Source organism: Poecilia reticulata, linkage group LG13 (genome assembly GCF_000633615.1).
Source record: "Poecilia reticulata strain Guanapo linkage group LG13, Guppy_female_1.0+MT, whole genome shotgun sequence".
NCBI classification, from domain to species: Eukaryota; Metazoa; Chordata; class Actinopteri; order Cyprinodontiformes; family Poeciliidae; genus Poecilia; species Poecilia reticulata.
The window spans coordinates 2,494,028-2,519,843 of NC_024343.1; the positions used below are offsets into that span (position 1 = coordinate 2,494,028).

The 25,816-nt window shown below is 39.3% G+C and overlaps 2 protein-coding genes across 2 annotated transcripts in view; one reads left to right on the forward strand and one right to left on the reverse strand.

Moving 5' to 3' along the window:
- Positions 1–1,757, reverse strand: part of slc13a5b (solute carrier family 13 member 5b) — a 13,882-nt gene extending 12,125 nt beyond the window's left edge. The window contains exon 1 of the mRNA XM_008424940.2: positions 1,549–1,757. Coding sequence (XP_008423162.1) covers positions 1,549–1,686 — 138 coding nt within the window. The 5' untranslated portion in view covers positions 1,687–1,757. The remainder of the gene's footprint in view (positions 1–1,548) is intronic.
- A 7,502-nt stretch (positions 1,758–9,259) lies between these two features.
- On the forward strand, positions 9,260–25,598 carry wdr81 (WD repeat domain 81). The gene is made up of 12 exons (XM_008424941.2): positions 9,260–9,545; positions 12,441–12,919; positions 13,598–17,115; positions 17,202–17,309; positions 17,404–17,603; positions 18,246–18,427; positions 18,669–18,834; positions 19,749–19,914; positions 20,485–21,297; positions 21,422–21,567; positions 21,735–21,917; positions 23,112–25,598. Exons 2-12 carry the CDS (start codon positions 12,558–12,560, stop codon positions 23,436–23,438), a joined length of 6,171 nt encoding a protein of 2,056 aa, XP_008423163.1. The 5' UTR covers positions 9,260–9,545; positions 12,441–12,557; the 3' UTR covers positions 23,439–25,598.
- The last annotated feature ends 218 nt before the right edge of the window (positions 25,599–25,816 follow it).

Sequence of the window (25,816 nt, forward strand, 5' to 3'; positions counted from 1 at the left end):
TATATATGAAGCCACTAATGTGCTGTCCAAACTTTAAGCAGATCATTTAATTTGAATAATATTGATGTTAAACCTAGTTTGTTCTTATGATCATCATGAGTATTTTGATATTACTTGATATTACTTATTTGTTTTGCAAAACTGTTTCCCCTTACATCTGTACAATAAATATCCTTTATTGTCCCATAGGGAAAGTCAGGTGTAACAGCTGCATTGAGGAATGTATGTTCACACAAAAATAAAAAATAATTAAAATAATTAAAATATATAGAAACAAAGTGAAGTATAATGGGCTGTAAAACTGTTCAAATACCAGGAGGGATGTAAGCACATACTGGTTTTGTTGGAAGCTATGATAGCTACAGAGTCTAACAGCTACTGGGAGGAAGGATCTCCTATCATGTTCCTTTGTGCACTTAGGATGCAGCAGACTGTCAGTGAAGGAGCTCTATATAGCTTCAGTGATAACTCGTCAGTGTCAAACTATCTCTTTCTTTAATATCGGATAACTTTTTTAAAATTTAAATTACTACAAAAAATATTTGTGTCATCTGCAAACATTACAAACGTTCATATCATTAAAACCCTAAAAATGTCAAACACCAAACGCATACAGAGGACTAAACGTGTTAAACTAAGCCATTGACTTTTGGGAGAAAGTCCAAAATTCAATGTCCATAAATGGACATTTGCCTTCTCGCAACTTTGCAGTTTTGTTCCCAACTTAAACATACACATTTAAGTGACCCTTTAATAATTTGTGTTTGTTSTTCAAGTGGCACATATGAACCTCTTTAATATTATTTTACGTGTTAATCAGACAATCTTAAACGATTAAAACACTTAAAATGTTTTGCTCTGTTGCCCTCAGAAGCAATAGGCGCGTGTTTGCTGGTCCAAAACTAATTTGTGTTCCTGCCTCCTTGCCAGCATGCCCAGGTGGACCCCATATGGGGAAAAGGAGGGCAGACCAGATGGGTCCCATATGGGTTTGTCCATGTAGGGGCACAGTCCACATGGGCCCCACGTAGGCTGTGGCCCTACATRGGCAAACCCATGTGGGGCCACCGTGGAACCCGCGGACAAACCCATATGGGGCCCACCTAGGCATGCTGGCAGGGTGGCCGCTGCGCATTATTAAAGTCCATCCCTGCTGTCATAACATTTTTGCCGGCCGTATGTGTCCCTGTCACAAGTAGAGGTGGCGATGTTCCCACGGCTGCCCTTGACAGTTGATGCTGACAAAAATACGAAGTTAAAACAACAAGACCGTGGGGTGCACCGCACCGCGGAGCCTCCGGGAGCCTCGTGCACAGCGCTCGTGCGTAGCAACAGGTGCAACCCCTCCGCGCGCCCCCCGAAAAACAAAAAACGAAGAGAGAAGTTTTCTATCGCATTTCTGCTGTATTTATTCATTCAATTGCTAAAAAAAAAGAAAAAAAGAAAAAGAAAAGCAAAACAACGTTCTGTCCTGACATTTAATTTTTTTCTTTGAAACAGTTTTATTAGTCAGTGCACCATCTATTGACACATGAAATCAGTACATACCGATGTCCCGATCACCAAAGGCAGAGGAAGGAGAGCGCACGGAGTTAAAAAGAGGATACAGTCGTTCTTAACAGACCTGAGGAACCTGAAGAAACCCATCCTGGAGGAAAACTGAGAAACAGGGAGCCTGAGCACCATGGGTTGAGAATTTGACGCACGGAGGGAGAGAGGGGAAGAATGGGGGAGGAGAGGGGAGGAGAGTCCCTCAGCGAATAAAGGAGAGAAAGAGGGAGCCGAATCACAATGAGGAGTGAGTTTGAGAGTGAGAGAGATTTTTTTTTTTTTTTTTAAAAGGCCTTCCCACTCAACAGTAGAGTGAGTTTTCCGCATAATTAGTGCACTCTTTTGCGCACTGTCTAATAAGCCCCTTTCAAAATAGATCACCTGCAGAGAAAGTGCTGATTCGGTCTAATCAGAAGAAGAAGGAGGGGGGGGGGATAAGGATAATGCATTTCGTCACGGTTGTTATCTGAATGTTATCAGTTTATCCATGATGATAAGACTTTACCAACCCTTAAGCCCTTGTGTGCATAAGCACACAGGCAGTGTCAAGAGGTGAGTAAACAATTTTAAGCTAATTGTGGGAGTAGTATTAAAAAAAACACACTCACATCTATGACACATTGGTTAAATAAAAAGGAGGGAAATGGTTGAAATTTTGTAATATAGGTGTTACTTCTTGATAAATTTTGTGGTGTAGATGACCCACAATAAATAAGTGAGTCTACTTTAGCTGCACGTTTTTCCACAGCAAAGATACAGACAAAAAACAACAACAAAACAGACGTTTTGAAACATTTCAAGTGTCCTTGAAAGCTGCAAATTTAGCCAGGGTATAATAAAATATGTGCTAAATTCCAAATATACATATAAAACAACATGTAGTGTAGATATCATTGTGTGCACTTTAACGGTCAGCTTGTTACCATGCTGAGAACAACTGCCTTTCTGTGAGATTATGGCGTTCACTTTTGTTTTGAATTTCTGAGCAAATAGAGCAAGAGTGTGGTATTTAACACAAGGTTATCAACCCAAGTGTGCTGGGTTGTCACTGCACATAAAGGTTCTTTTCCTTGTACTTGTCAGTGGGATCCAAATAAAGAAAGCAAGTAAAAAAAAAAAAAGGTACACATTTAGGATTTTGTTATAGTTTTCCTCAGGTAAAAACACCAAAAGGTTTAGAAATGAATACCAAATGCGATTTGTATTCAAACGTATGTCAGCTTTGATCATCATGAATTATCTTTAAGATACACTTTGCATGGTAAGTGAGTACCTTGATCATAAACACTCAAAAAAATACTGAGCTTTTGATCTGCCCAGTATCGGGTCTTCTGATGCCCAACATGTGGCCTTGGCAGATCCAAACTAAWGCATTTACCTTCTTGAGAAATGTGCATACCTTGAACTTAATGACCTCAAAGTTTAGAGTCAAGAAAGAAACACTTTACCTTCCTTTTTCTTTTAAAATAAACTTCCTTTTTTTTTTATTTCAGTCTCTTTTTTTTTCAAATAAGTGTTGTAATCTTCAGGTACACAAAAAGGTAGATATTTTATTTTTGCATTAATTGTTCATTATTTAATCTGTGTTTTATTGCTAATCCAATTACCAGTATTTTTATTTTATTTTTATTTTTTTTTACAAACTAAGCAATAGTCAAATAAAAAAATAATAAGCAAAGCATTTTGCTAAGCTAAACATCTTTTCTAACTATTAGATAAGTAATCTGGGACTACAATCAACACAATGACACATTTTATTGCTGCAGTATCATCTTGTTTCTGGATCGCTGTCAGGAATTTGTAATGTAGATTCAGTGCACTAAAATTAAAAGGTCACTTCATGACTTCACGTGGGTGGTCATCTCTGTCACTTTACAGTATTATGTCATTAATCCATCAATAGCTGTGAACTAATTGTGATCATCGTCATCATTATCACATCAATGGAGAAAATGGGAGGATTCTTAGGAAGAGTCGTCGCCAGTACAATACGAGAGTCACGTGTTATCAGGAAAATTTTTCTTTTTCTGAAAAGATCAATTTACTTTCATTTTGCCCAACTTATTTTGTCATAGATCTTAACTTGTGCGTGAAAACAATAAAAAAAAGGCACCACGATAGACGTCATTTTACATTCATCCATCTAAAAACGACTGTCAGCCTGTCGACAAAAACAAGCRAGTGTTCACAGAGCTGCTACGTTTTAAAGCCGTCCTGGAGATTTGAGTCCCGTTGTTGCCTCCACTTCTTTACACGTTTCACCACAATTCTAGTTTTCTAAAATGTGATTTTTTTATTTTTTTTTTAGAAAGCTAGCATGTCAGCTAGCAAGTCATTTTTGCTCAAAATGAAACACTTTAATTATTATGATAGTTAAATATCTTTTTTATCATTTACGCAGCTTTCAAATCCAGTATTCGTGGAAGCCAAAGGAAATCAGTGGAAATTGATTTAAGAGACACATAAGCAGAATTTGACTGGCTCCAGGGAAAAGTGCACGTTTGCATGTGCTTTTAACACMGCTTTTTTTTTTTGTCTTTTACTTTTGTCTTTTACTTCACCCAGCAGCAGAACAAAAAAAAAAAAAGAAAAGAAAAGAAAAGTGGAACATGATATACCGAGCCAAAGAATGTCATGTTCTCTGGCTGTATCTTTGCCTGTAAAAGTGCTGACAGTAATTATTTTGCATTGGTGGTATGCTCGGACGAGGGAAGCTTTTAATTTGAGCGCCTGTAATTCAGGGTTTCAAACCCCTTGCGGTTGTGCATAAACGCCACGTCCAGGCCGAATGAAATGCGAAGCAGCAGCCGGCCGTTTCATTTTGGACGGTCTGCTGTCTGAAATTGGGTAGAATTTGCTTTATTTCTACCTTTTGCTTGGATTTTTGGTTTAAAAAAAACAAACACCATTACACACTTAACTTGCCACACGCGCACTTTACATCCAAACACAACAGATATAATTGCACTGAGACACAGTTTCAGGTGAACTTTCCCCTCCCGTCCGTAAGAATAGATTTTCCATGAGTCAGTAGCAACCAGAATATTGAACTGACTTCTGAGCTGCTTTACATCGTTTTTTTGCTTAAAATATTAAAATATGTATTGTCCACCCGTTATATCAGGGGTGTCAAACGCATTTTCATTTTGAGTCGTACCAAAAACCTGAATGTTCTTTAAAGGGGCAGCTGTGCCATAATGTATTGATAAAACCCATTAAATTGCTAAAATATTTAATAAGTGTTATATTGAACATCTTTTCACACTTGTCAGTCCATCAAAGATTTTGCGTTTGTTTTTGTGTTTTTCTTTTTTTGCAGTCAAAATCACAGATTTTGCGGTCCAAATTTAGAATTTTTTTGGAAGGAATTTCTACAATATTTGCGTTAATGCATGATGTTAAATGTGACTTTTTATAAATCGCTCCGTCGGTCACAGACTGTGACTTGTCATCAAGTCATAGTCTATGACTATGAGGTGTGAGTGAGGCTGAGGCAGCAGTCACTTAGACCCAGTGTTGTTGGCCAATTTTGAGAAAATAATGTCAGCAAAATGAGAAAAAAGTGGGAATCTGTTGATTTTTTGTGTGAATTTTTGCGTGAACTTTGTGGATTTATGAAAAACTGGAGAGAGTTATTGATGTAATTTGGAGTCTAGAAGGCCACATAAAATGCTACGCCGGGCCAAATTTGGCCCCCGGGCCTTGATTTTGACACGTGTGCGTTCTTTTCTTTGGAAACATATAGTGTGAGTGTACAAACTACTGTCAAAATGGTTCTGTAGTAGGAAAGAAAACTGAAATAACCTCGTCACAAATTTTAACGCAGTCGAAATTTTACTTTGCTAAAACACATTTTTAATTCTTTTCAGCATTTAGCTGCTATGTTTTAACTGCTGTCATCAACTATAGTGAATCTGATGAATCTGAAGGAAGGTTCTGCTGTCCTGGTTGAGCCACGCTGACAGATGCTCTTTGACGTGCTGTAGCTAAAACCACAGTTTGCAGAGGTTACAAAGGACTGAAATAATAAAGATAATATTTTTTGAAGTCTTGCTATTGTGCTCTATTCTTATACATTTTTATTTAGTTTGATTTTATAGTATTTTAAATGTGCGTACTGTTTTAATTATTGTCCTGCATACTGTTCAAAGCTGTGCCTCTTCACTGGATCTCCCTTGAAAAAGAGATTTTATCTCACAGAACTTTCTGATATCAAAGTTGTTAAATTGGGGGGGGGGAATCTCACTGTACAAATGTATCAGTCAGGAGATGGACATTAGAAAAACCTCAGTATTTACAGGGAAGATAGTCTTCAGCATTCTGAGAAAATATGGGATGACAGAGTCAAAAACCCTGAGCGGTGTTTGATTCTGTGCAAGGTGTGTAAAATCCTTCTCAAGACGCTGCAGAAGATCCAGCAAGTTTAGGTTGTGTTGTCCAAGAGAGAAAAACCTGATATGTTTTCTGTGTGCCTAAAATAAAGAGGGAGGTTACAAAAGAGATTTAAAAATATCTTGTTTTGATGAAAATCTTACAAGATCTTGTGTGGGACTGTTCTGTTTTAGATGTAGAGCAAATTTATAACTCAGAGAAATTCTGAGTTTAGAGCAACTACTAATGACCTTAGATCAACATTATCTAAGGAATGTTGATCTAAGGTAATAGATCAACAAAGATTACTTGTTCTTAAACATGGGGTTAAAGTTTTTTGTTTTCTTTTTTCTTCCTTTGCTCTTTCCTTTGGTTTGTTGTTTTATTGTATTTCCTTCTAGTCCATGTAAAGCACTCTGAATYGCCTTGTTGCTGAAAATGTGCTATATAAATAAAATGGCCTTACTTTACCTTTTATGTTCAAACCCTGCAGGTGTCTGCTGGAAACCTTACTGTGAAGGTGGGATTTTATTTTTTATTTTTCAACATCACATTAATTCCAAATGAGCATGTGGGATGCTGAGAGACTTCTACCAAGTCCATTCATGTTCAGTAGAATTAGCATAAACTCTGCATGATGAAACTTGTCTGTCAAATTTAGTGTATATATTTTTTTTGAAAATAATAGCCTTTAACCCCTTAACTGTCATAAGAACGCTGGTGGCGCCATGGACCCATTGGCTTACATGTAAGTGTTTTGATGGTAAAATACATAATCTTCATTCAGCCCACATTTCTGCTTTAATTTTTTTTTCAATACAGAAATGTGGTCTGCAGAATTGAACTTGGTAAAAAAAAAGATTCTTCAATTTTCCACCTGAAATCATTTGCAGAATGATTTGAAATGATTTTGTATACCTTTGGGAAACTGGACTAAGAGATCCCATCACTTGGCTTCTGTCTGTGCCCTGGTGAGTAATTATGTGATTTCTCTTTGTTGTGTATTTTGTTGTTGATTTGTTGTATGTTTCATGCCATGGTCAGGTCACTCATGGAAAAGAGTTTTTTCATCTCAATGAGTTTTTTTTCTTCCCCTGGTTAAATAAATGATACATATATACATGTGTTGTTCTGATGTAATCTTTTCATCTTAAATATCAAATTTTCATTAGCGGTCATCACGATCAACAAAAATGAAGTTTGAAAACATGAGTCTGGGTAAACTTCAAAAATATTCAAAGACTAAATGACTTTATGGTGATCTATTCAGTGTTTGCACACACACACTGCCCAGGTTGCCAGTCTGTCAACGTGGCTGAAGATCGAAATAATACCCAAAAATGCTTGTTAAAGAAGCGCAACTAATTTCTATAATTCAATTAGTTTACTTCCATTAAAAAAGTATTTAAGATCTTTAGTACATCTTTACCGGGGTTGGGAGTAAATTTAGAGTAAAACTAAAATGGAAGTACATATGTGAGAGTTATTATTTTGCAGTAAATATGAAAATGATATGAACATTTTGTGAAGACAGGAAGCTTCACTTTGAAACCTGAACTAAAGTTTGTGTGCGAGATTACACTGCCACCTTGTGGACAAAACTCACACAACACTCCAGTCAGGCGCCTCTTACCATGTTTCAGAAAACTTGAAAAACATGTTTAAAATGTAAAGGTTTGTCTGTGCTTTTTTATTATTTAAATCCAGGGCACCATTATTACAAGAAGGTTTTAGATCTTGTTTGGATTTAATTCAGACCAGAGATATTTATCAGAACCAGGACTTCAAAAGATTATTCTACGTAAAAGAAAAGAAATTGAATAGAAATCACAATAATCTTATTTGGGAAAAAAAAAAGATGAAATTTAAGTACATTTGATTACGTGAAGCCAGTGACTGCTTTAAGAATAAACACAAATAGTAAAGTACACTAATTAAAGTGTATATAAAGTTTTCATTCATTCATTCATTCATTCATTCATTCATTCATTCATTCATTGTTTGTTTGTTTCTTTCTTTCTTTCTTTCTGTTTGTTAATTTTGACACCTTTTTATTTTAAAGAAAGTGCTAAATGGAAGTATAGTCAGAATGACTACAAAACCTTAACTGCACAGAAAAAAAAATTACATCATTACTGGCTTTTAAATAGTTCCAAGTGTCTTGTATATTTTCCTGCTCTGTTCAAGATATTTAAAAAAATCCAATTCAAAATAGACTTTAAAGTGTACACAGGCCTGATGGACACAATGTATGTTATTAATAAAACGTAATGACATATGTTTGTTATCTAATAACTTGTCCCTACATCTTAAGATGTATTAGGAACTTGTTAAATATACAGGCAGGATTTACCTGCAGCGCCCTCCAGTGTTTAACATAAGAACTACAGCCGTTTGGCTGAGCCTCAAATAGTCAAAACCTGGAGAATTTAAATCAGGTGAGTACAAAAGGACCTTTAAGGGTAATAAATTACTGTTAATTTGTTACTCTTTAAATGCAAGTAAAAAAAAAAAAAAAAGGAAATCCACCGGTGCTATTTTTCAATGCAGCTCATATTTTCAAACAGCTAATAATCACTAATGTATTCGTTTTCTGCACAACTACATAAACACAATAAACAAATTATTTGGACTGGTAGTAACCTAAAATCCACACTTGAGATTTGATAAAATAGCTATTGGTTTAATCAGTTCAGTCATGCTGTGTGAGTGTCGGTTAAATATATATCTTTAAAAAAAAAAAAGAAACAAAGTAAAACAATTTATGTTACGCCTGACTGTATGAAGAGGGCTCCCTTAATAAAGGTTGTTTGAATAATTTACTGTGCATTTACCTCGTGATACAGTTTGTTTTCCTTTTTGTTATGTCAAATTAATTCATATGCAATTGTGTTTCATGACTATTATCTTAATTTATTTATTTGTTTATACATTTGTATATTTATTTATTTGTTTATTACTAACAAAACAGGTTTACTCCATATATATAAGGCTTATGTATTTTGTATATAACATATACAAAATATATTATTTTGATGTCGACGTCGATATCAAAAATCTTCCCAACTTGGAAAAAGTCCCATCACGGACTGCTTCCACATAAGTGAAAGAAACAAACAAACAAACAAACAAACAAAAAAGAATAAGAAGGCGGGGTGTAGAAAAAAAAAGAAAACTAGATTACATACAAAGAAACGAACCAACAACAAAAACATAGTATTAAACTAAATTATATAGGCATGAATAGCTTCTTTTATTTCCCCGGAGACGTCTGAATGGGTGTCATTGAGGAAGCCGTTGTCCTGCCTGCTGAAGGGCAGCAGCTGGAATCACATGAGACGGGGCTGGTGCTGTGTCACGTGAGGCGCCGTTTCTGAAATATGGCTCCGACTAGCTCACAACAAAACACTGTCGGCTGACTGACTCTCGCCCGTCCGTCCGTCCGCCCGTCTATCTGTTTGTCCGTACTCATCTCTGGGAAAAACGCTGGAAAATGAAGCAAGCGCGGCTACCGTCGCAGTATGTCTCGGGTTCATAGAGTGACAGAGAGCCATCATGCGTGAAGCGGGGACACACAGTTAGCTCAACACCAACTAGCTGTCAACTGCTACAAGTGGTGAGAGGTGAGCTAAGCGTTGAGGAGTTATAGCGCACTTGCTGGTGTCTGTAATTACAGTGGGGTTAACATTTAAAGTGCTTCGTCTATATTTTTCGCAACTGACATAATGTTATCTTGTAGCTCATTTTGATGTAACGTTAGCCTCTTTGTTTAGCTACGTGTTAGCTAGCTTCACTTCCCTAAAATTCTTAAGACTCATCAAACCTTTCAGCTCGCTGTAGGTGCTTTATTTTAACGTTTACTCAACAATGATTTAGAAGTATATCAAGTTTTCACTTTTGGTCATTTTTGGTGGGTATTGTCTGGTGGTCAACGCATAAATGTTACTTGAAGTATGCAGAGATGTTCTATAGGTCAGATGCAGTAARTAGAACTTTCATTGTGTTAAAGTACCTTCAGGTTTTTCCAGACAAATTTGGAGGCAGTTATTTAAACCCATCTAATTTAGTTTAAATAGATGGGTTGCTAATCAGGAGCTACAGCAGTTATGCAAGACAAGACCTTGGACTTTTAATTTTATTCATCTCTTTTATTGGCATCAGATCATGTTTTAAAGTTGCTTTTCTCTAAGAAACGGAAAGTATCTTGCCCCACATTTGCAAAGTTTGACAATTTCTCTATTTCTCTTCACGGCCAAGTGCAAAGATCTTAATGCAAATGCATGTCAATAGGGTAAAATATCACCAGCATCAGCAATTTTATTCTAAAAGTGAAGAAACATTATCTAGATTCATTAAACGGAGTGATTAACTTCAAATTTATTTCAGTTACATTTGATGTGGTGGCTTAAGCTAAACTTAGAATGCTAAGATTAATTAAAAAATAAAAACAGAAATGCTAGCCTGCTCGAAAGTATGTAACGAACTCAATTTTTGGTTGGGGATCCTTTTTTGGATTAATGATTACATCAGTGCATCACGGCATGGAAACCATCAGCCTTTGTTTCTGCTGAGGTGGTAAGGAAAACCCAGGTTGCTTTAACAGAGACCTTTAGGTCATTTATTTTATTGAGTCTGGTGTCTTGTCATCTTCCTCTTGACATTTGATATCACATTGATTCTCAGTAGGTTTACATTAGGAAAGCTTTCTGTTCAGTCAAACACAATGATACAGTTCTCATTCAAAGAAGGCATTGGTTCCTTTGGCAGTCTGGACAGGTGCCAAGTCCTGCAAAAAAAATAAGTCCTGCAATTCTTCTCAGCAGATGGAAGTATTAACTATTCTAAATTATCCTGGTATACATCTGTGTTAACAGTGTATGCAACACCAGTAGGTGGGGGTTGATTTTTAAGTGAAATACAAAAGTTAGCTTAATCTAAAAAGAACCACTGATCAATAGTAGAGATGTGCCGATCAGGTTTTTGCCTGCCGATACCGATTCCGATCACCTATGAGGGCCGATCACCGATACCGATCACATAATTATCTTTTTTTTAAATTAAAAGCACTACCGGTTACATTATGTGGAAAAAGGGACCATGAATTCACCTTAATTTAGACAAAAATAGGTTTTTAATAACTTTTTCCAAGAAAAAAACAGACATTGACAAGCCTTCTGCAAATTGTACTGCTATCGGTAATACTATCTTTAACAGACTGAAAACATATGAAGGCTCTGAAGAGGCTAAATAATGCAAAGAGTCAAAATAAAACCTCTCAACATTGCCAAAAAATTCAAGTATAAAACTTAACATTCAAAGGCAAATACAGGTTCCATTACAATAAACAATCCTGAGTTACTGAATGAAAACTTCCTGATAGCACTGCGGCTAGCTGATTACTGCTAGTTCGGATTGGCTGTTTCTAACTGGGTGGAGTAATTATGCAGAAAAGGGAGGAGGCAGAGGAGATCGATTATTTTTACAGAGATTATCTCTCGTTAGGACAGCGAAAGTTTTAATACGTATGTAAAATGTATTTTTTTAAGTTAGATGCTGCAGCTTTAAGCAGCGGTTCGGTGTGAGAGTCACTACCAGGTGGAGCAGAAGCGGTACTCCGTCTGTGAAATATTACCTGTAGCACGGAGCAGCGGTTCAATAGCGAGAGCAAAACCAGCGTCTTACATCGCAGCTCGAAGACTTAAATAATTTTGCGAGTTATTTGTTTAGCTTTCTGACCGTCATGCTAATCCAGGTGAGTGTTTGTAGCTGTGCGCTGCTTTACCTGCTGTCTGATCCTCCATATGTCTTTTTTACTGCAGTGAGCCTCGATRTAGCCAAACTCTGTCAAGTATGGCATTGTTTTTATGCCATATTAGATTCGTCGTGTTGATGCATTTTGACCTGCTTCACCCCACGTGCTTCAATTTTCCGCCGCAACATGCAAACTTCCACAGTTACTCAGTGCGTTATAGTTCCACATCGCTTAGAATTTGTTGCTGTGCGTTTGCGCAGTGTGAAGGAAAGAGGAGACCAGCTACACAGGCAGGCTGCAAAATGAGATGCAGGTGATGGGTTTGTGTGATCGGCAACAAGAGACAGTGATCGGCGATCACCAATCATCGGCCAATTATGATCGGTGGCTGATCGATCGGCACACCTCTAATCAATGGTCTACCAATTTTTCCTTAACCCTGACAAGACTTTCTTTGGAAGTGAGTTAACACAAGGAGTGCAAAAATATGTAGCCTAATCCCCAGATATGTCATATAACTGTATCTTTTTATACAATTTTCGTCCCACACTTTTTTCTTCCTCTCGACTTCCCATTAATATTCTTTCATGCTGCTTGGATGCTGGATACTGCTTTCCCAAGAAAGACCTGATTAAAGAGCTCACATTTTAGAGTATCTGTATGTTGTCAAAGTTAATTCTAAGGTACTTTTACTAATCTTTAAAGTCATCCGTGGTACCTGTTTCACATATTTGTCGTATTTCTCTTTTGTCTGCCATTTCTGCAGGGGTAAAAGGAGACCGGCTCGGCTCTAAAAGCTTTCTCCATGGAGCTCTGAATACTGTAGCTAGTGGGACAAACTGTGGTGAGAGTGCAACTGCTAACCAGCATTTAAAGACTCACCATGGATGGGCTGATGCAGGCAGTGGAGCGAGACTTGGGAGTTGACCGGCGGCAGCAGGGCCAGGGGCCCCGTCCTGGAGAGCTCGTAGCCTTGGTCCCTACGCGCTGGGTGATGGGCCTCAGGGAGAAGAGGGTCTTGCGCTGTGCTCGCTTTGAAAGCAGCAGCGCGGCAGAAATCTCCACACACCTCTGGTCTTCACAGACAAAGCTGCCACCTGGCTGGACACGAGTGTGCATTCAGGGTCTGAGGAAAAGCAAGCTGAGCTACAGATTGGCCAGGGATCCGTGCCATCGTGAAATGGAACTGCTCTCACAGAACTCGTATGTTAAAACCATGCAGAGTGTGTCGCAGCACAATGTCAGGTACAGTAAAATCTCATCTCTGCTTCAGTGTTCGAACTAGGCCAAATTAAAAGGTTTGTGATACAGAGATAATTTTCTAACAAATATATTAGTACTTTTTAAAGTGCCTTTAGTGACCTACTTAATTTAATCAGTAAAGAAGTCATTTTGTATTTCAAATACATTTCTAAATTGTAAATTTAGAAATATTAACGTGATATTTTTATTATCACATTAATAAAAATATCACATGTTGGGTATCTAAATTAGAAATACTTTGCAAATTGGAAGTTTTCATTTATGATTGTGTTGAATTTCATGTTATTGGCCCCTTTCCAAGTTGCAAAGAAACCACACATTTATAGCTATAAATATATAACCATTATTGTTTATACTTTGTATATAAGATACACCACTGATGAAGTTATGATATGGTCGTTAAACATTTGTGTAAGCTTCTGACCTGCAATAATGTACAATTGTCTTTTAGCATACTTGTTGACTCAAAATTTCATATATTTTGTTAATTGTGTTCTTTAAATGTTCTTAAAGACAGTTTTAATGATATATGCAATGATCTTTTTTCTGTGGAAATGTACAAAAGTTGTAAATTAAATATCTTCATGGAGTAATACACATTTACAAGACAGGGTTTTTATTGACTTTCTGGTCTTTTCTCTATTTTTTCTTTTCCCCCAGAAATCTGTGGCGAGAAGCTCATTACAAACTTGTGCAAGCATATACCGGCCCCAGTGAGCAAATGCATATTACTGCTGTAGATGCAGTACGCCACGCACTGGAGAAGCTCTTCAATTTGACGTTTATCTCACCAGACAAAGGTTCACCTTCCCTCTCTCCAGCCAGAGAGAAGGAAAAAGACATATTTTTGCCACCCAGCTCACCCTGCTTTTCAAAGTCCCAGTCAGACAATCTTTGCCCTAACGTCCTGCCTGCAGAATGTCTGCTGGAGACGACAGAAATGATGTATGTGATTCTACCGTACACTCAGTATTCGCTTCACGACATTGTGTCCTTCAGCCCAGCAAAGCTTGCCAACAGTCATGCCAAAGTCTTGTTTATCATCTACCAGGTCCTAGTAGCTATGCGGGCATGCCATACAGTGGGCCTTTCTTGTGGAGAGCTGTCTCTTCAGGACATAGCAGTCGATGAGCAACTCTGCAGCCATCTCAAACTCAACCTTTCTCATTATGAGGACCTGGGATCAGAAGAGGCAGACAGGGATGATCGTGTAAGCCGAGAACCAAAAAATGCCCTGCCAACAGAAATTAAGTGTTTGAGCCAAGAGAACAATAGACTGTGCAAAGACTGCTTTGATGAGCTGAAGACACTGGTTCTGGATTGGGTTCATGGACGAGTCAGTAACTTCCATTACTTGATGGAGTTGAACAGGTTGGCTGGACGGCGGGAAGGGGATCCTAATTATCACCCAGTGCTACCTTGGGTCGTAGATTTTACTGTCCCTTTTGGGAAATTTCGGGACCTCAGGAGGTCAAAGTTCAGGCTCAACAAGGGGGACAAGCAGCTGGACTTCACATATGAGATGACCAAAGAGGCATTGGCAGCTGCAACGGGTAATGGAATTGGGGTAGGTGGAGATCTCATTGTCGGTGTTGGAGGTGCTGCACAGTCCGAGCACCTGCATGTGCCTCATCACATATCTGATGTGCTGTCAGACATTACTTACTATGTCTACAAAGCCAGACAGACTCCCAAGTCAGTACTTTGTAGCCATGTTAGGTCACAGTGGGAGCCCAATGAATACCCAGCGACTATGGAGCGCATGCAGAGCTGGACTCCTGATGAATGCATTCCAGAATTTTACACAGATCCATCCATTTTCAGCTCAATCCACCCAGACATGCCCGATCTGGATGTGCCTTCTTGGTGCAAGTCATGTGAAGAGTTTATTGAGGTCCATCGGGACCTTCTGGAGAGCAGAGATGTCTCCCAGCATTTGCATCACTGGATAGATCTCACGTTTGGTTATAAGCTGTCAGGTAAAGAAGCTATCAAGGCCAAGAATGTATGCCTGCACCTTGTGGACAACCACACAAATCTGACTAGCTATGGTGTAGTTCAGCTATTTGACCAGCCCCACCCACCTCGCTTATCTGCTTCCCAATATGCCCCAGCAGAACCTCCTATTCTTGGCCTTGCTGCTCTTAATGTGCCTTCCTTACACATCCCTTCTGTTGACGCTGTTGTTGACACTGTGGATGGAATGATACCAGAATCGAAAGGGTGCGAGTCCTCTGGTTGGACCATGGCAGATAAGGATGATGATCTTGAACAAGGTACAGAAGCTATAGACTCATTATCTTCCACTGGCTCATCCACATCTTGCCCTGTCAATCTGCCAACTATCAGCCCAGGGGGAGGTAAAATTAGCAGCGAGCGCACAGCACATGCATCTCAGTCTCCAAGTCCACTGACAAATGATTTCTCAAGTGGTATAGCTCCTGCTTTAAGAAGTGCAGTGTTACAAAAAGGTGGCTCAATGAACAAAAAACATGGAGAAAACATTGTTACTACCAACACAGAAGAAGTCAAAATCATTCTACCTGAAGGTTTCAGCCCATTGCAACCATTAGAAGAACTGGAGAAGTTAAATAATTTCTTGGTAAAAAGTCTTCATGCTGAAATTTTGCATCCTTCAACATCTTCTGGCTCAAGAAGAGAGGGTTTGAAAACTGAACCTGGACCTTCTCTCACCAACCTCTTCCAAAGAGATGTGCAGGCACTCGGTGTTTTCACTGCAGAGATATTCTATGCCGCCAAACTTAGAGGCCTGAAAGCAGACACTCCACTCAGACAGCGTTTCCAGGCCGTCATCAACCTGTGCTCTACAAACCTTCGCGATGTGCCTCTGTCATTGCACCATGCTCTTGAGTCCTTGTTGCTCTTAGAAAAACATGCTAAAGTCTCACACAGAGAAGAACCAGTTTGCCCAGAGCCTCTTGTTTTCAATTATGACCCTATCTACGATGGCCTCCCTCCTCCAAGCCCTCACCAATTGTTGAATTCCATCATTAGTCCTTTTCCCTTCCCTTCCTATTTTGCTGCACTTCATGATTTTATCTTCTCCTACCATGGCAAGATGGGTACTATGTGTAGCCTTCAGGGAAGAGACATTGTCTTCCACCTGTGGCAGCAGCTTGAAGCACTGTTGCGGACTAACATCACTGCTGAAGGTCTTGAGATTCTCTTGCCCTTCATTCTAGCCCTCATGCTTGAGGAGTCGACTGCAGTCTATGCTGCTTGGTACCTTTTTGAGCCCATCTCTACAGTCCTAGGTCCCAGAAATGCAAACAAGTACTTACTAAAGCCGCTGATCAACGTTTATGAAAACCCCCACTGTCTCAAAGGACGTTTCTATCTCTACACTGACTGTTTTGTCCTTCAGCTGATTATGAGGCTTGGTCTCCAGGCCTTCCTCTCAAGCCTACTCCCACATGTGCTGCAAGTTCTAACTGGCTTCGAAAGCTCAGGCACTGGTGGAGAAGGTTTTAAAGGCCTGAGAACTGGCATTTGTAACCTCGGAGAGGAGGAGGAAGAGGACTTCCAGGATGGCAAAGTGCGGCCATCATCTGCGTCTGTCGGTGGCAACATGGGCAGTAACAGTGGGGTGAGTGGAGGAGTTGGGCTGGTCGGAGACACCGGACTAGTTGACTATTCCTCTGGCATCAGTCTCAACGATCAAGTGTTTCTTTCAGATGCTGAGGACTTTCAGAATGAATTTTATGTCAACAGTGGAGACGGTGTTGGTGGTGGGAAGCAGCAAAACCAGAACTCTGCAAGTAAGGATCAAGATCATGAATCTTTAAGTGTGGGGAAATTAAGTGATAAAAGCAGCACAAGTGAACTCTCTCTGGGTGATGATTCAATGAGGGACAGAGCGAGTCTGAAATCTGCAGACAGCAGCCAGGATCTGAAACATGCTAGTGAGGGAGAGGAAATCGGCGAGTTAGAGGAAGAAGAGCTAGCCAGCGATGGGAAGGAGGGGACGGGTCACAGAGCGTCCCTCAGTCTTGACCTCACAGATTCAGGTTCCACTCTCACAACTCTTCAAGGAGAGACTGTTAACGGGATGAGACTTGATGAGACTGACAAAGGAATTGTAGATGATCAGGAGGACGAGGAAGACGACAGAGATCAGTCAGAGGAGTCAGAGGAGAAAGAACAAAAGATTCTTTTAGGTGAGCCAGTAATGAACCTGTTCCTAGCTTTTTCTTTTTTTATTGCTATGTAATGTTTAATCCTTTAATTGTGTTGCTATTCACAGATACAGTCTGCAAAACGGTTCGATGGCTATCGGCAAAACTTGGACCAACAGTGACGTCTCGATATGTTGCCAGAAATTTGCTGAGACTGCTCACAAACTGTTACATTGGTGCGTGAATTCATCATATCAAACATGTTTGCTGCCTTATTTCAATATCAACAGAAATGGTCTCCATTTTACATCAACTACTATTTCTTTACAGGATCTGAAAATCACCAGTTTGTTTCCCCTCCATCTGTGGAAAGCCAGCTGGAGAGTGTGGGAATGGGCAGTGTGTATGAGAAAAAACCTGTTGTTGGTGATCAAACAGCAGGCCCTGTTTTAGACTGTCTCATTTACATAGCTCAACTCTATGGAGAACCTGTTCTCACCTACCAGTACTTGCCTTACATAGGATATCTGGTGAGACAAAAAATATATTTATACTGTATTCCAACTTGAAATCTTTGTTTTTAGACTACCCAAATATCACGATATTTTGTTTATTTCATTAGTTTGTTTAACAGGGAATATTTGTCCTATGTATATTATAAAGTAGATGTTATGCCTGATACTGCTAGTTTGCAACCCCTGACCCTGGCTTGGATTTTGAGAAATAAAACAAACACAATAGCAAAAAAACCAAAACAAAACAACAACAAAAACAAGCAGCTAAGAGAAAAATCTGTCTTCTTGATTAATGGCTTTTTCTGTTTATGACGAGTTAATTTTTGGAAAATCTTGATTATTTTTCACCAACCCACTCCTTTGACTTCTATAATTCAGTGATGTTAGCCCACTCAAAGCCTCTCGTTCTCTTGTTTTACAAACAGTTTTTACAATATATTTATTTGGAGTTTGAATTCAGGTCAAATCCTAAATTAAATTGATGATTAAATTAAAACCAGGTTTGTCGTTTATAATTTATTTGTAAGAAAAGAAAACTGGCTTTGGTATGAAAAACAGAAATCTGAGGTTTTATTTTTAGGAAATATTACCCAGGCTTAAGCTAAAGTTATTGTAAAAAGGAGCCAACGAGGCTTATACTTCTCAAATGTTTTCCAGGTGTCTCCACCATCTTCACAGCGTCTCAACACGCGTAAGGAAGCAAGTCTGCTCGGAGCCGTAGCACTTACCCAGAAGATCATTGTCTTTCTCTCGGATACTACGCTAATGGACATGCTTATGAAAATCAATCAGGATGTGCTCCTTCCACTTCTAGATCTGATTACTACACCGCGAATGGGGTAAAGCACAACATGCATACAGTGTGGATCAAGAAGTTTTCAGATTACAGTTACAGATGTTAAACAGCCAAAACATCTCAAATACAGCTTATCTTTGTTATTTGCTCCTAAAAATTGTGAGTCTGTTTAAGATTAATGACTTTTTTTTGTGGTTGAACTGAACAGTATAGAATCAGAAACCATGAGATGTAGATATCAGTCATCCTGTGATCGATTCTTTCACTTCTGTATTGTTGTGTAGGTTCCCCAGCGGGGTACAAACCCGCATTGCTGTCTGCCTGAAGACGCTGAGCCTAATGGCTCTCATCTGTCTGCGCATCGGGAGGGAGATGGTGCAGCAGCACATGGCTGACACTTTGCGTCGCTTCTTTGCTGTTTTTTCTCTACTGCATTCTCTCCAGTCCCAGGTACAGCTGCACTGCAACCTTAATTCATGACAACAGTTTTATGGAAGTTAAATGTCAGACTCCAGTAGCCCTTAAATTAGTCACATTATATCTCAATTCCCATTGTAAATGTATGTTGCAAATGCCAGAAGAACATGGTACATGTTTGTTGGAAAAAAATGTACAATTAGAAATCTGGCCTCCTTTTGTATTCATTGCTCTTCATGCCAATACCCTAAAACGAAATTCTGCAGAACCAATTGCTTCAAATGTTGACTAAAGAAGATAAATGATAAAACTTAATCTGGGCTTAACATTGTGGATAAATTTATGGATTGGTTATAAAATCATATTAAAAGCTTTGAACTTGTCATGAAGGGCTGATCAATCTGTCTAGTTAAATCCCAATCAGAAAACTAGCAAAACATTGGTGTCTATATTTAACTAATTAATCAGACAAAGGCAGTGATAATCAGAGAAGCAGCCAACTATAGTGGCTCTAGAGATATAGGCAGCTCACACTGGAAAAGACTGGTTTTAATTCAGGTAGACTCTGGAAGAAAACTTGTTGAAAGCTGTAGAGGACTAGAAACCAAGATAGAGGCTGACCATAAATACGCCAGACTCTTTTTGTGTGGGAAACTAATTGATAACCGCAAATCATTTTGCTTCTCCACAATCATTTTGTTTTGGTCCACCACATAAAATCGTAGTAAAATAAATGTAATTTTGTGGTTGTAATGAGATAAAATGTGAAAATGGGGCTGAATACTTTTGCAACAACCAACAAATGTCTAGTTTTCAATAAGTATAGACTTAATATAAAAGTTTAACCAGAAAGAAAAAGAGAATTTCATACATGCTTTTACTCTTTTTGAAAATAAAACAAAATTGACTCCAAGTAAAGTGACACCATTGTCTCTTTACCTCTACAGCTAAATCATGCCCCGCGGAGAGTTGTGGGAGAAGTAACACTTGTGGATGTTTGTACACCCGAGGGGTCAAATGTAACGTATGAGACGGGGGTCTTGGAGGAGCTGCAGACCGTATTTAACCCCGAGATGGCCCATGCCTCCTACATCCCCTTCTACTGTCTCATAGGTAACACTTTCCTCACATTCCTCAGTTGAAAATAGAATAGAAAAAAGGGTATTTGTTAAAGTTGTATGTATAAATATAGAGATGAAAGGCTATTTTACTTTTTGTGGAGGTCTGACTTGCCGATTTTGACATTGAGAAAATTTAATATACAGGAGAAAATATTTGCTGCGAGTTCTTTAGTAGAGGTAGACGTTTTGTCTTTCAACAGGACATTAAGGATTTAAAACATTCTTCCTATTTATGCATAATCAAAAATGTGATTTGAGAATTAGCAAACTCCTGGTGGAACTGTGAGTCTGCTGAGCTCATCATACGAACTACTTCTCAATCCAACACTTATAAGAACGGTTGTAAACTGCATAATGAGAAGCACTGCTGTGATGATGTACTGAAGAGGGAGTGTCGGAAAGAGTAATTGTAGTCAAATTACGAAGTCGTCATGTTTGATATATATACTGCATTTTATAACAACTGGTGGTGAAATGGTGCTATGTGACTGGACAAAGCATAATATTCTTTCTTTAAATGTTCGCTGGTGGTACAGCTCATTGTTCTGTATCTTGCCAACAGGTGACTTTGCCATTCGGAAACTGGTCCCAAATCATGAACTCGTCTGGCAACTGGCCCAGTCCTATATTCAGAGTTTGAGCCAGGGGACCTCAGAGACCAGCCTCAGCTCGTCCTCCCAGCTGGAGCCAGCGTCTTCCTCTGGCCTTGGCAGACAAGTTGGCTGCAACCCATTCCCCGCCCCCGCGCACAGCTCCACCGCGCAGGGAGACTCCCTCCCCGAGTCGGGCACATTTGGAAGCCACCTGGTGGGGAACCGCATCCAAGTGTCCCACGACAACGAATTCGACGGCAACACCAACCACAGTCTGGCCAGCTCTTGGGGACGCACCGGCCACACGACTCCAATCATCACCACCGCCTCCACGTTTTCCGCTCCTTCGACAGGTGCGTCCTCCTCTTCGACCTGGATAACGGGCCCCTCCCAGGAGGACAGCGCCCTAAAGCAAGAGCTCCCCCGTAGCACCCGCTCTCTACAGGGCAACTGGTTGGCCTACTGGCAGTATGAGATCGGTATTAACCAGCAAGATTCCCATTTCCACTTTCACCAAATCAGACTGCAGAGCTTCTTAGGCCATTCGGGCACCGTGAAATGTTTGTCACCGCTGGTGGGAGAGGATTTCTTCCTGTCCGGGAGCAAAGACAAAACCGTGAAGCTTTGGCCCCTTTATAATTATGGCGATGGGACTCAGGAGGTGGATCCCAGGCAGACGTACAGCGAGCATCGGAAGTCTGTGTTCTACGTGGGACAGCTGGAGACCTCGCAGGAAGTCATCAGCTGTGATGGCACTGTCCATGTGTGGGACCAGTATACAGGTGCAGAAACTTTATGCGATTCATTTCGGCTCGTGACTGAATTGTTCTTGGGAGTTTGCACTTTTTTGCTTGCCTGTTTTATTTCAGTGTATCTATTTTTTTTTTTTTGTATTCTCTCCCTTAGGCAAGCCAATCCGTTTGTATGAAGCCGTGGACGGGAAGAATCCAATTACAGCCGTCACCACAATGCCAGCTCCACACTGCAGCGTTGTGTTTGGCAGTGCGGATTCTGTTCTCCGCTTCATTGATCCTCGAAAGCCTGGATTGCAGGTAGCAATTTCACTTGGAGAGCTCGTTCTCTCGAGACCCGAGCCGCTCATCGCCCAGCGGCTATTAATCATCGCCGTGCCTTTCGAAGGAGCGGGCCTTTTTGCGCTTCTTCACGACTGAGTTATTCAAGTGCCGAAAGTGACAAATCTTCTCCTGTGTCTCTGCAGCATGAATTTCGGCTGGCGTACAACAACGTCAGCGCCGGGCTCATCCGCTACCTGGCAGTCAGCCCCTCAGGACGCACGGTAGCGGCGGGATTCTCCTCAGGATTCATTGTTCTGCTCGACGCGCGCACGGGCCTCATACTGAAGGGCTGGCCAGCTCATGAAGGAGATATTCTCCAAATGAAGGTAAACCTTCCTGTGTAGATTTGCATTGCTGACAATATAGTTTCATCTGGATTATTCTTTCTATTGCTAGCCAATGGAGAAGTACAGATTCTGAGGCTATAAAATTATAAAATGATTCTGTGTAAAAAAAAAAAAACTTTTAGACTTGGCAGAATGGAAGTTCAAGCAGTAGGGCACCATATGCAGTGTGAGAAGGCTGCATAAAAGCCTGCACCCCAGACATTTCATAATTCTTGCTATGCTTGTTTGTAATTTAGCAGAATCCCTCAATCTTACCCTATGATTAATTTTTATTATCTTACATTTCATTCTAGGTAGCATTAAGAAATCACATCGTCCATATTGTCAGAATTTTAGTGTTGGCCTCTCATACACAGATCACATATTAAACCAAAACAAGTTTTTAAGTCTTATTTAATTATTTTCTTGTAGAAAAGCATAATGCATTTTTGTTCTCCCCTTATTTAATATTTCAATAAATTCACTAAAGACAGTGGTTTTCTGATTTTAGTGTATGAGAAGATAACCGTTATTTATTGTGATTCCACCTGCATTTTGTATGAATTTAGTCATGATAAAAAGAAAGTACACCCTCCATCAATTATTAACGTATTAGCTCATAAAATATTTCTATTCTTTACCAGTTTCCAAAATCATTTCATAATGATTGGCTCTAAAAAAAAAACCTGTAGCCCAAATTGCTCTACAAGACCTGTATAGATTATTTATATACTCCTTATAAGCTCAGCCTAAAAGGTTAGGCTTTTGTGACTAGTATTGGAACATATATTAGACCAAGTTTCTTTTATTTTGATCGTCTTAGTGTAGTGTGTGAAAGATGATGAAAGCTGTGCCCAGCAGATATGCTGTCAACAGACCGCAAACTTTATTTAACCCCAAATTGGGTCAAGGATTGTATTTCTAGTTTTAAAGGTACAAGTTCAGGCAAACATGGACATAGGTTACTCATTAGAAAGAAAACACGGATGGCTCACAAGCACATTGAAATTACTCAGATGTTTGTTTGCCCCAGGGACTTTTTTGATTGACCTAGCTAAATAAAGTCTTTATTTTCAAATTTCTTTCAATGAAACCACTTAATTCAGTGAGTTTTGAGCTGTAAACGTCTGGAGAGCAGCTTTTACTGTTGCGGACCAATTATTTGACTTGCTTTCTCGTTTTTTTATATTTTAGGCAGCAGAGGGCAACCTGGTGATCAGCTCCTCCACCGACTACACCCTGAGCGTGTGGAAGGATCTGGAAAACAAGCCGCTGCGCCAGTACAAGTCGCAGTCCGACCACATCCACGCCTTCGACCTGTACGGCTCGCAGATTGTCACCGGAACGGTGGCCAGCAAGATCGGGGTGTACTCCATGGCCGACATCTCCCTGAGCCCCGTGAGCAGCACAAAGCTGAGCACAGAGAACTTCCGCGGCACCCTGACCAGCCTGGCTGTGCTGCCCACCAAGAGGCTGCTGCTGCTCGGCTCTGACAACGGCGCCATCAGGCTGTTAGCTTAAAACCGTAGCCTGTAGCTGCACTAAACACTCTTACCACTGGTATTTACTGTGTCTTTTTAATAGAGGAGCGGCGGTCTGAGGCTGAGCTCCCCCCCTTTTGAACTCAGAGGGAGATGAAATAGTTGGGTTGGGTTTAAAATGCTTTCTCTAGCATCTGCAGAATCATGCTAATCTGCCTACTAGCACAGAATTTATTGAGCCGACGGTGCGCCACGCTGTCGAGATTCATCATGCACACCGAAATCTATTCACTTTTTCTGTGGATGTATACTATTTAATAGTAAACCCTTGTCTTGACTAGGTCATTTGTTTTTGTTTTTTTTTACCCAGGTCAGCTATTGAAAAAAAAAAAAAAAAGAATAAATAAATTGGAATAGATGCTCAGGAAGGTCTCTCGGAGAGTTTACACTTTTCCGAACAAAACCAAAAATTCATCGACCTCACCTGCCGTTTTCCTCAACGATAATGAGTCAATTCAAATGCACTGATTAAAACTATGCAGTATTTGTAGAGCAAGTGATTTCTGTTATTGCGACTCCCATGTTTTGTTTTGTTTTTTAAAGACCTGTTTTCATAGTTGTTGTGTGTGAGTGTGCGTGTGTGTGTTTGTGTACATCCTGAATAATAAACGTACACCTGCCGCTGTGATGACCGTGTTGGCGTGCCTGATCAGAGGAGGGCGGTGGTGGGGGACAAAATGTTAGATACACAGCCTTGAAATCTATTGCACAATTAAGGCCTGAATTTTAACATTTTTAGAGTCTCACTCTGATTTTTTTTTTCTTGTTTAAGCTGAATGTTTTTATTCCACAAATGGATTACTTGAAATTTCTTCAGGATTATGAAGACCACGTTTTAAGCCCTGTAGCGACATTACGTCGTGTGTGCATGTGTGTGCGTGTGTAGATGCTGCTTTTGCTCGGCATACCAGTCGGTTAAAAACTCACCACTTGTTTTTTTTTCTTCTTAGTTTTCAACTTTCAGAACCTGATATACAGTGCCTTGCAAAAGTATTTGCTCCTCTTGAGCTTTTCAAAATTTGTCACATCCAACCAGATACTTCTATGTGTTTTTTAGGAGTTTAATGTGATGGATCAACCCAAAGTAATTCATAGGTGTTTAATAGTTTTATTTATATACATATATATCAAAAAAACATTGAGTCCGTTTGTATTCAGTGCTCGAAGGTCAGTCATTTGTCATTACTGTAGCAAATTTTATGAATTTTATCTAAAGCCTGATTGTCCTTAAACTTACATTTTTATGATTGACGTTTAAAGACGTCAGCTTTGGGTCATTCTAATACATAAATACGCTCAGATCTAAATTGTAGATCTGTTTGATTTATTTTTATTTTGTTTCCTGACTTTATTGTGTTGGAAGTTGAACCTCAAGCCCGATTTAATGTCTTTTGTTGGATCTAACAGGTTTTTCTCCAGGACTGTATAAATCCAACCATCTTTTCAGCTGCTTTGTCCTTTGTTTCCCGTTCCTACTGAGAGAAAAATTGTAAAGACAACTTTAGAAAATGTGTGTTTGGTGAACGATGTAGCGGTCAGCTCCAGACTTTACGGCCTTTGCTTTACATCTTCCCGTTTCCTGAGAGTTGTTAAAAATTAATTATTTTCTCCCTCCTTCAATTATAAACTGCTTTATGTTGCTCTATCTTATAAAATCCTAAGACGGTACAATACAGTGTCTGGTTGTAACGTCACAAAATGTAAAACTTGAGAGGTTTTAATAGATTTTGTAAGGCACTGTAGGAACAGTCAATGCCAAGAAAAACAACTTTGTTTTTTATCATCACCTTTTTTATATGACATATGACTTTAAAGAAATATTATGGAATAAAGGTGTCTGATCCATATATATATATATATATATATATATATATATATATATATATATATATGTTTGTGTCCAAAAAAGTAGTTTAACTCTGCAGTTTTAAAAGCGAAGTAGCATAAATCTATAAAAGCTCTGCACTTTGTATAACTAGAGCTTTTATGTTTGCAACACAGTTTTTTTTAAATTACTTGCCTAAAGATCAAATTGTTCTGATAACGTATGCTATAACTTTTGGAGCAGAATTTAAAGCAAAAATAAGAGTTGGTGACATTAATTTATTAACTTGTTTAATAAAAACTTGCCTCCATCTTTTCAGTGTGTTTCAGATTTTTTTTGTGACTCATCATGATTCCTAGTTATCTCATCTAACCACTTTAGGACATATTGTACAATTGTTCGCAGATTGCAGACATATTTTATCCGCAATAAATTTTGCTTGATGCTACAAATTTTTTTTAATGTAATAATTTCTGTACTGCTCTTTGGATAGTCGTAACCTTAAGAGTTTTTTGGCACAGAAGCGAGATTTT

What these genes read in the sequence shown, in the direction of transcription:
- wdr81 (XM_008424941.2), top strand. Translation starts at nt 12,558, where the DNA reads ATGGATGGGCTGATGCAGGCAGTGGAGCGAGACTTGGGAGTTGACCGG. An exon ending in TGCATTCTCTCCAGTCCCAG is followed by an intron (nt 18,835 to 19,748) that starts GTACAGCTGCAC and finishes TTACCTCTACAG; the next exon opens with CTAAATCATGCCCCGCGGAG. An exon ending in CTCGAAAGCCTGGATTGCAG is followed by an intron (nt 21,568 to 21,734) that starts GTAGCAATTTCA and finishes GTGTCTCTGCAG; the next exon opens with CATGAATTTCGGCTGGCGTA.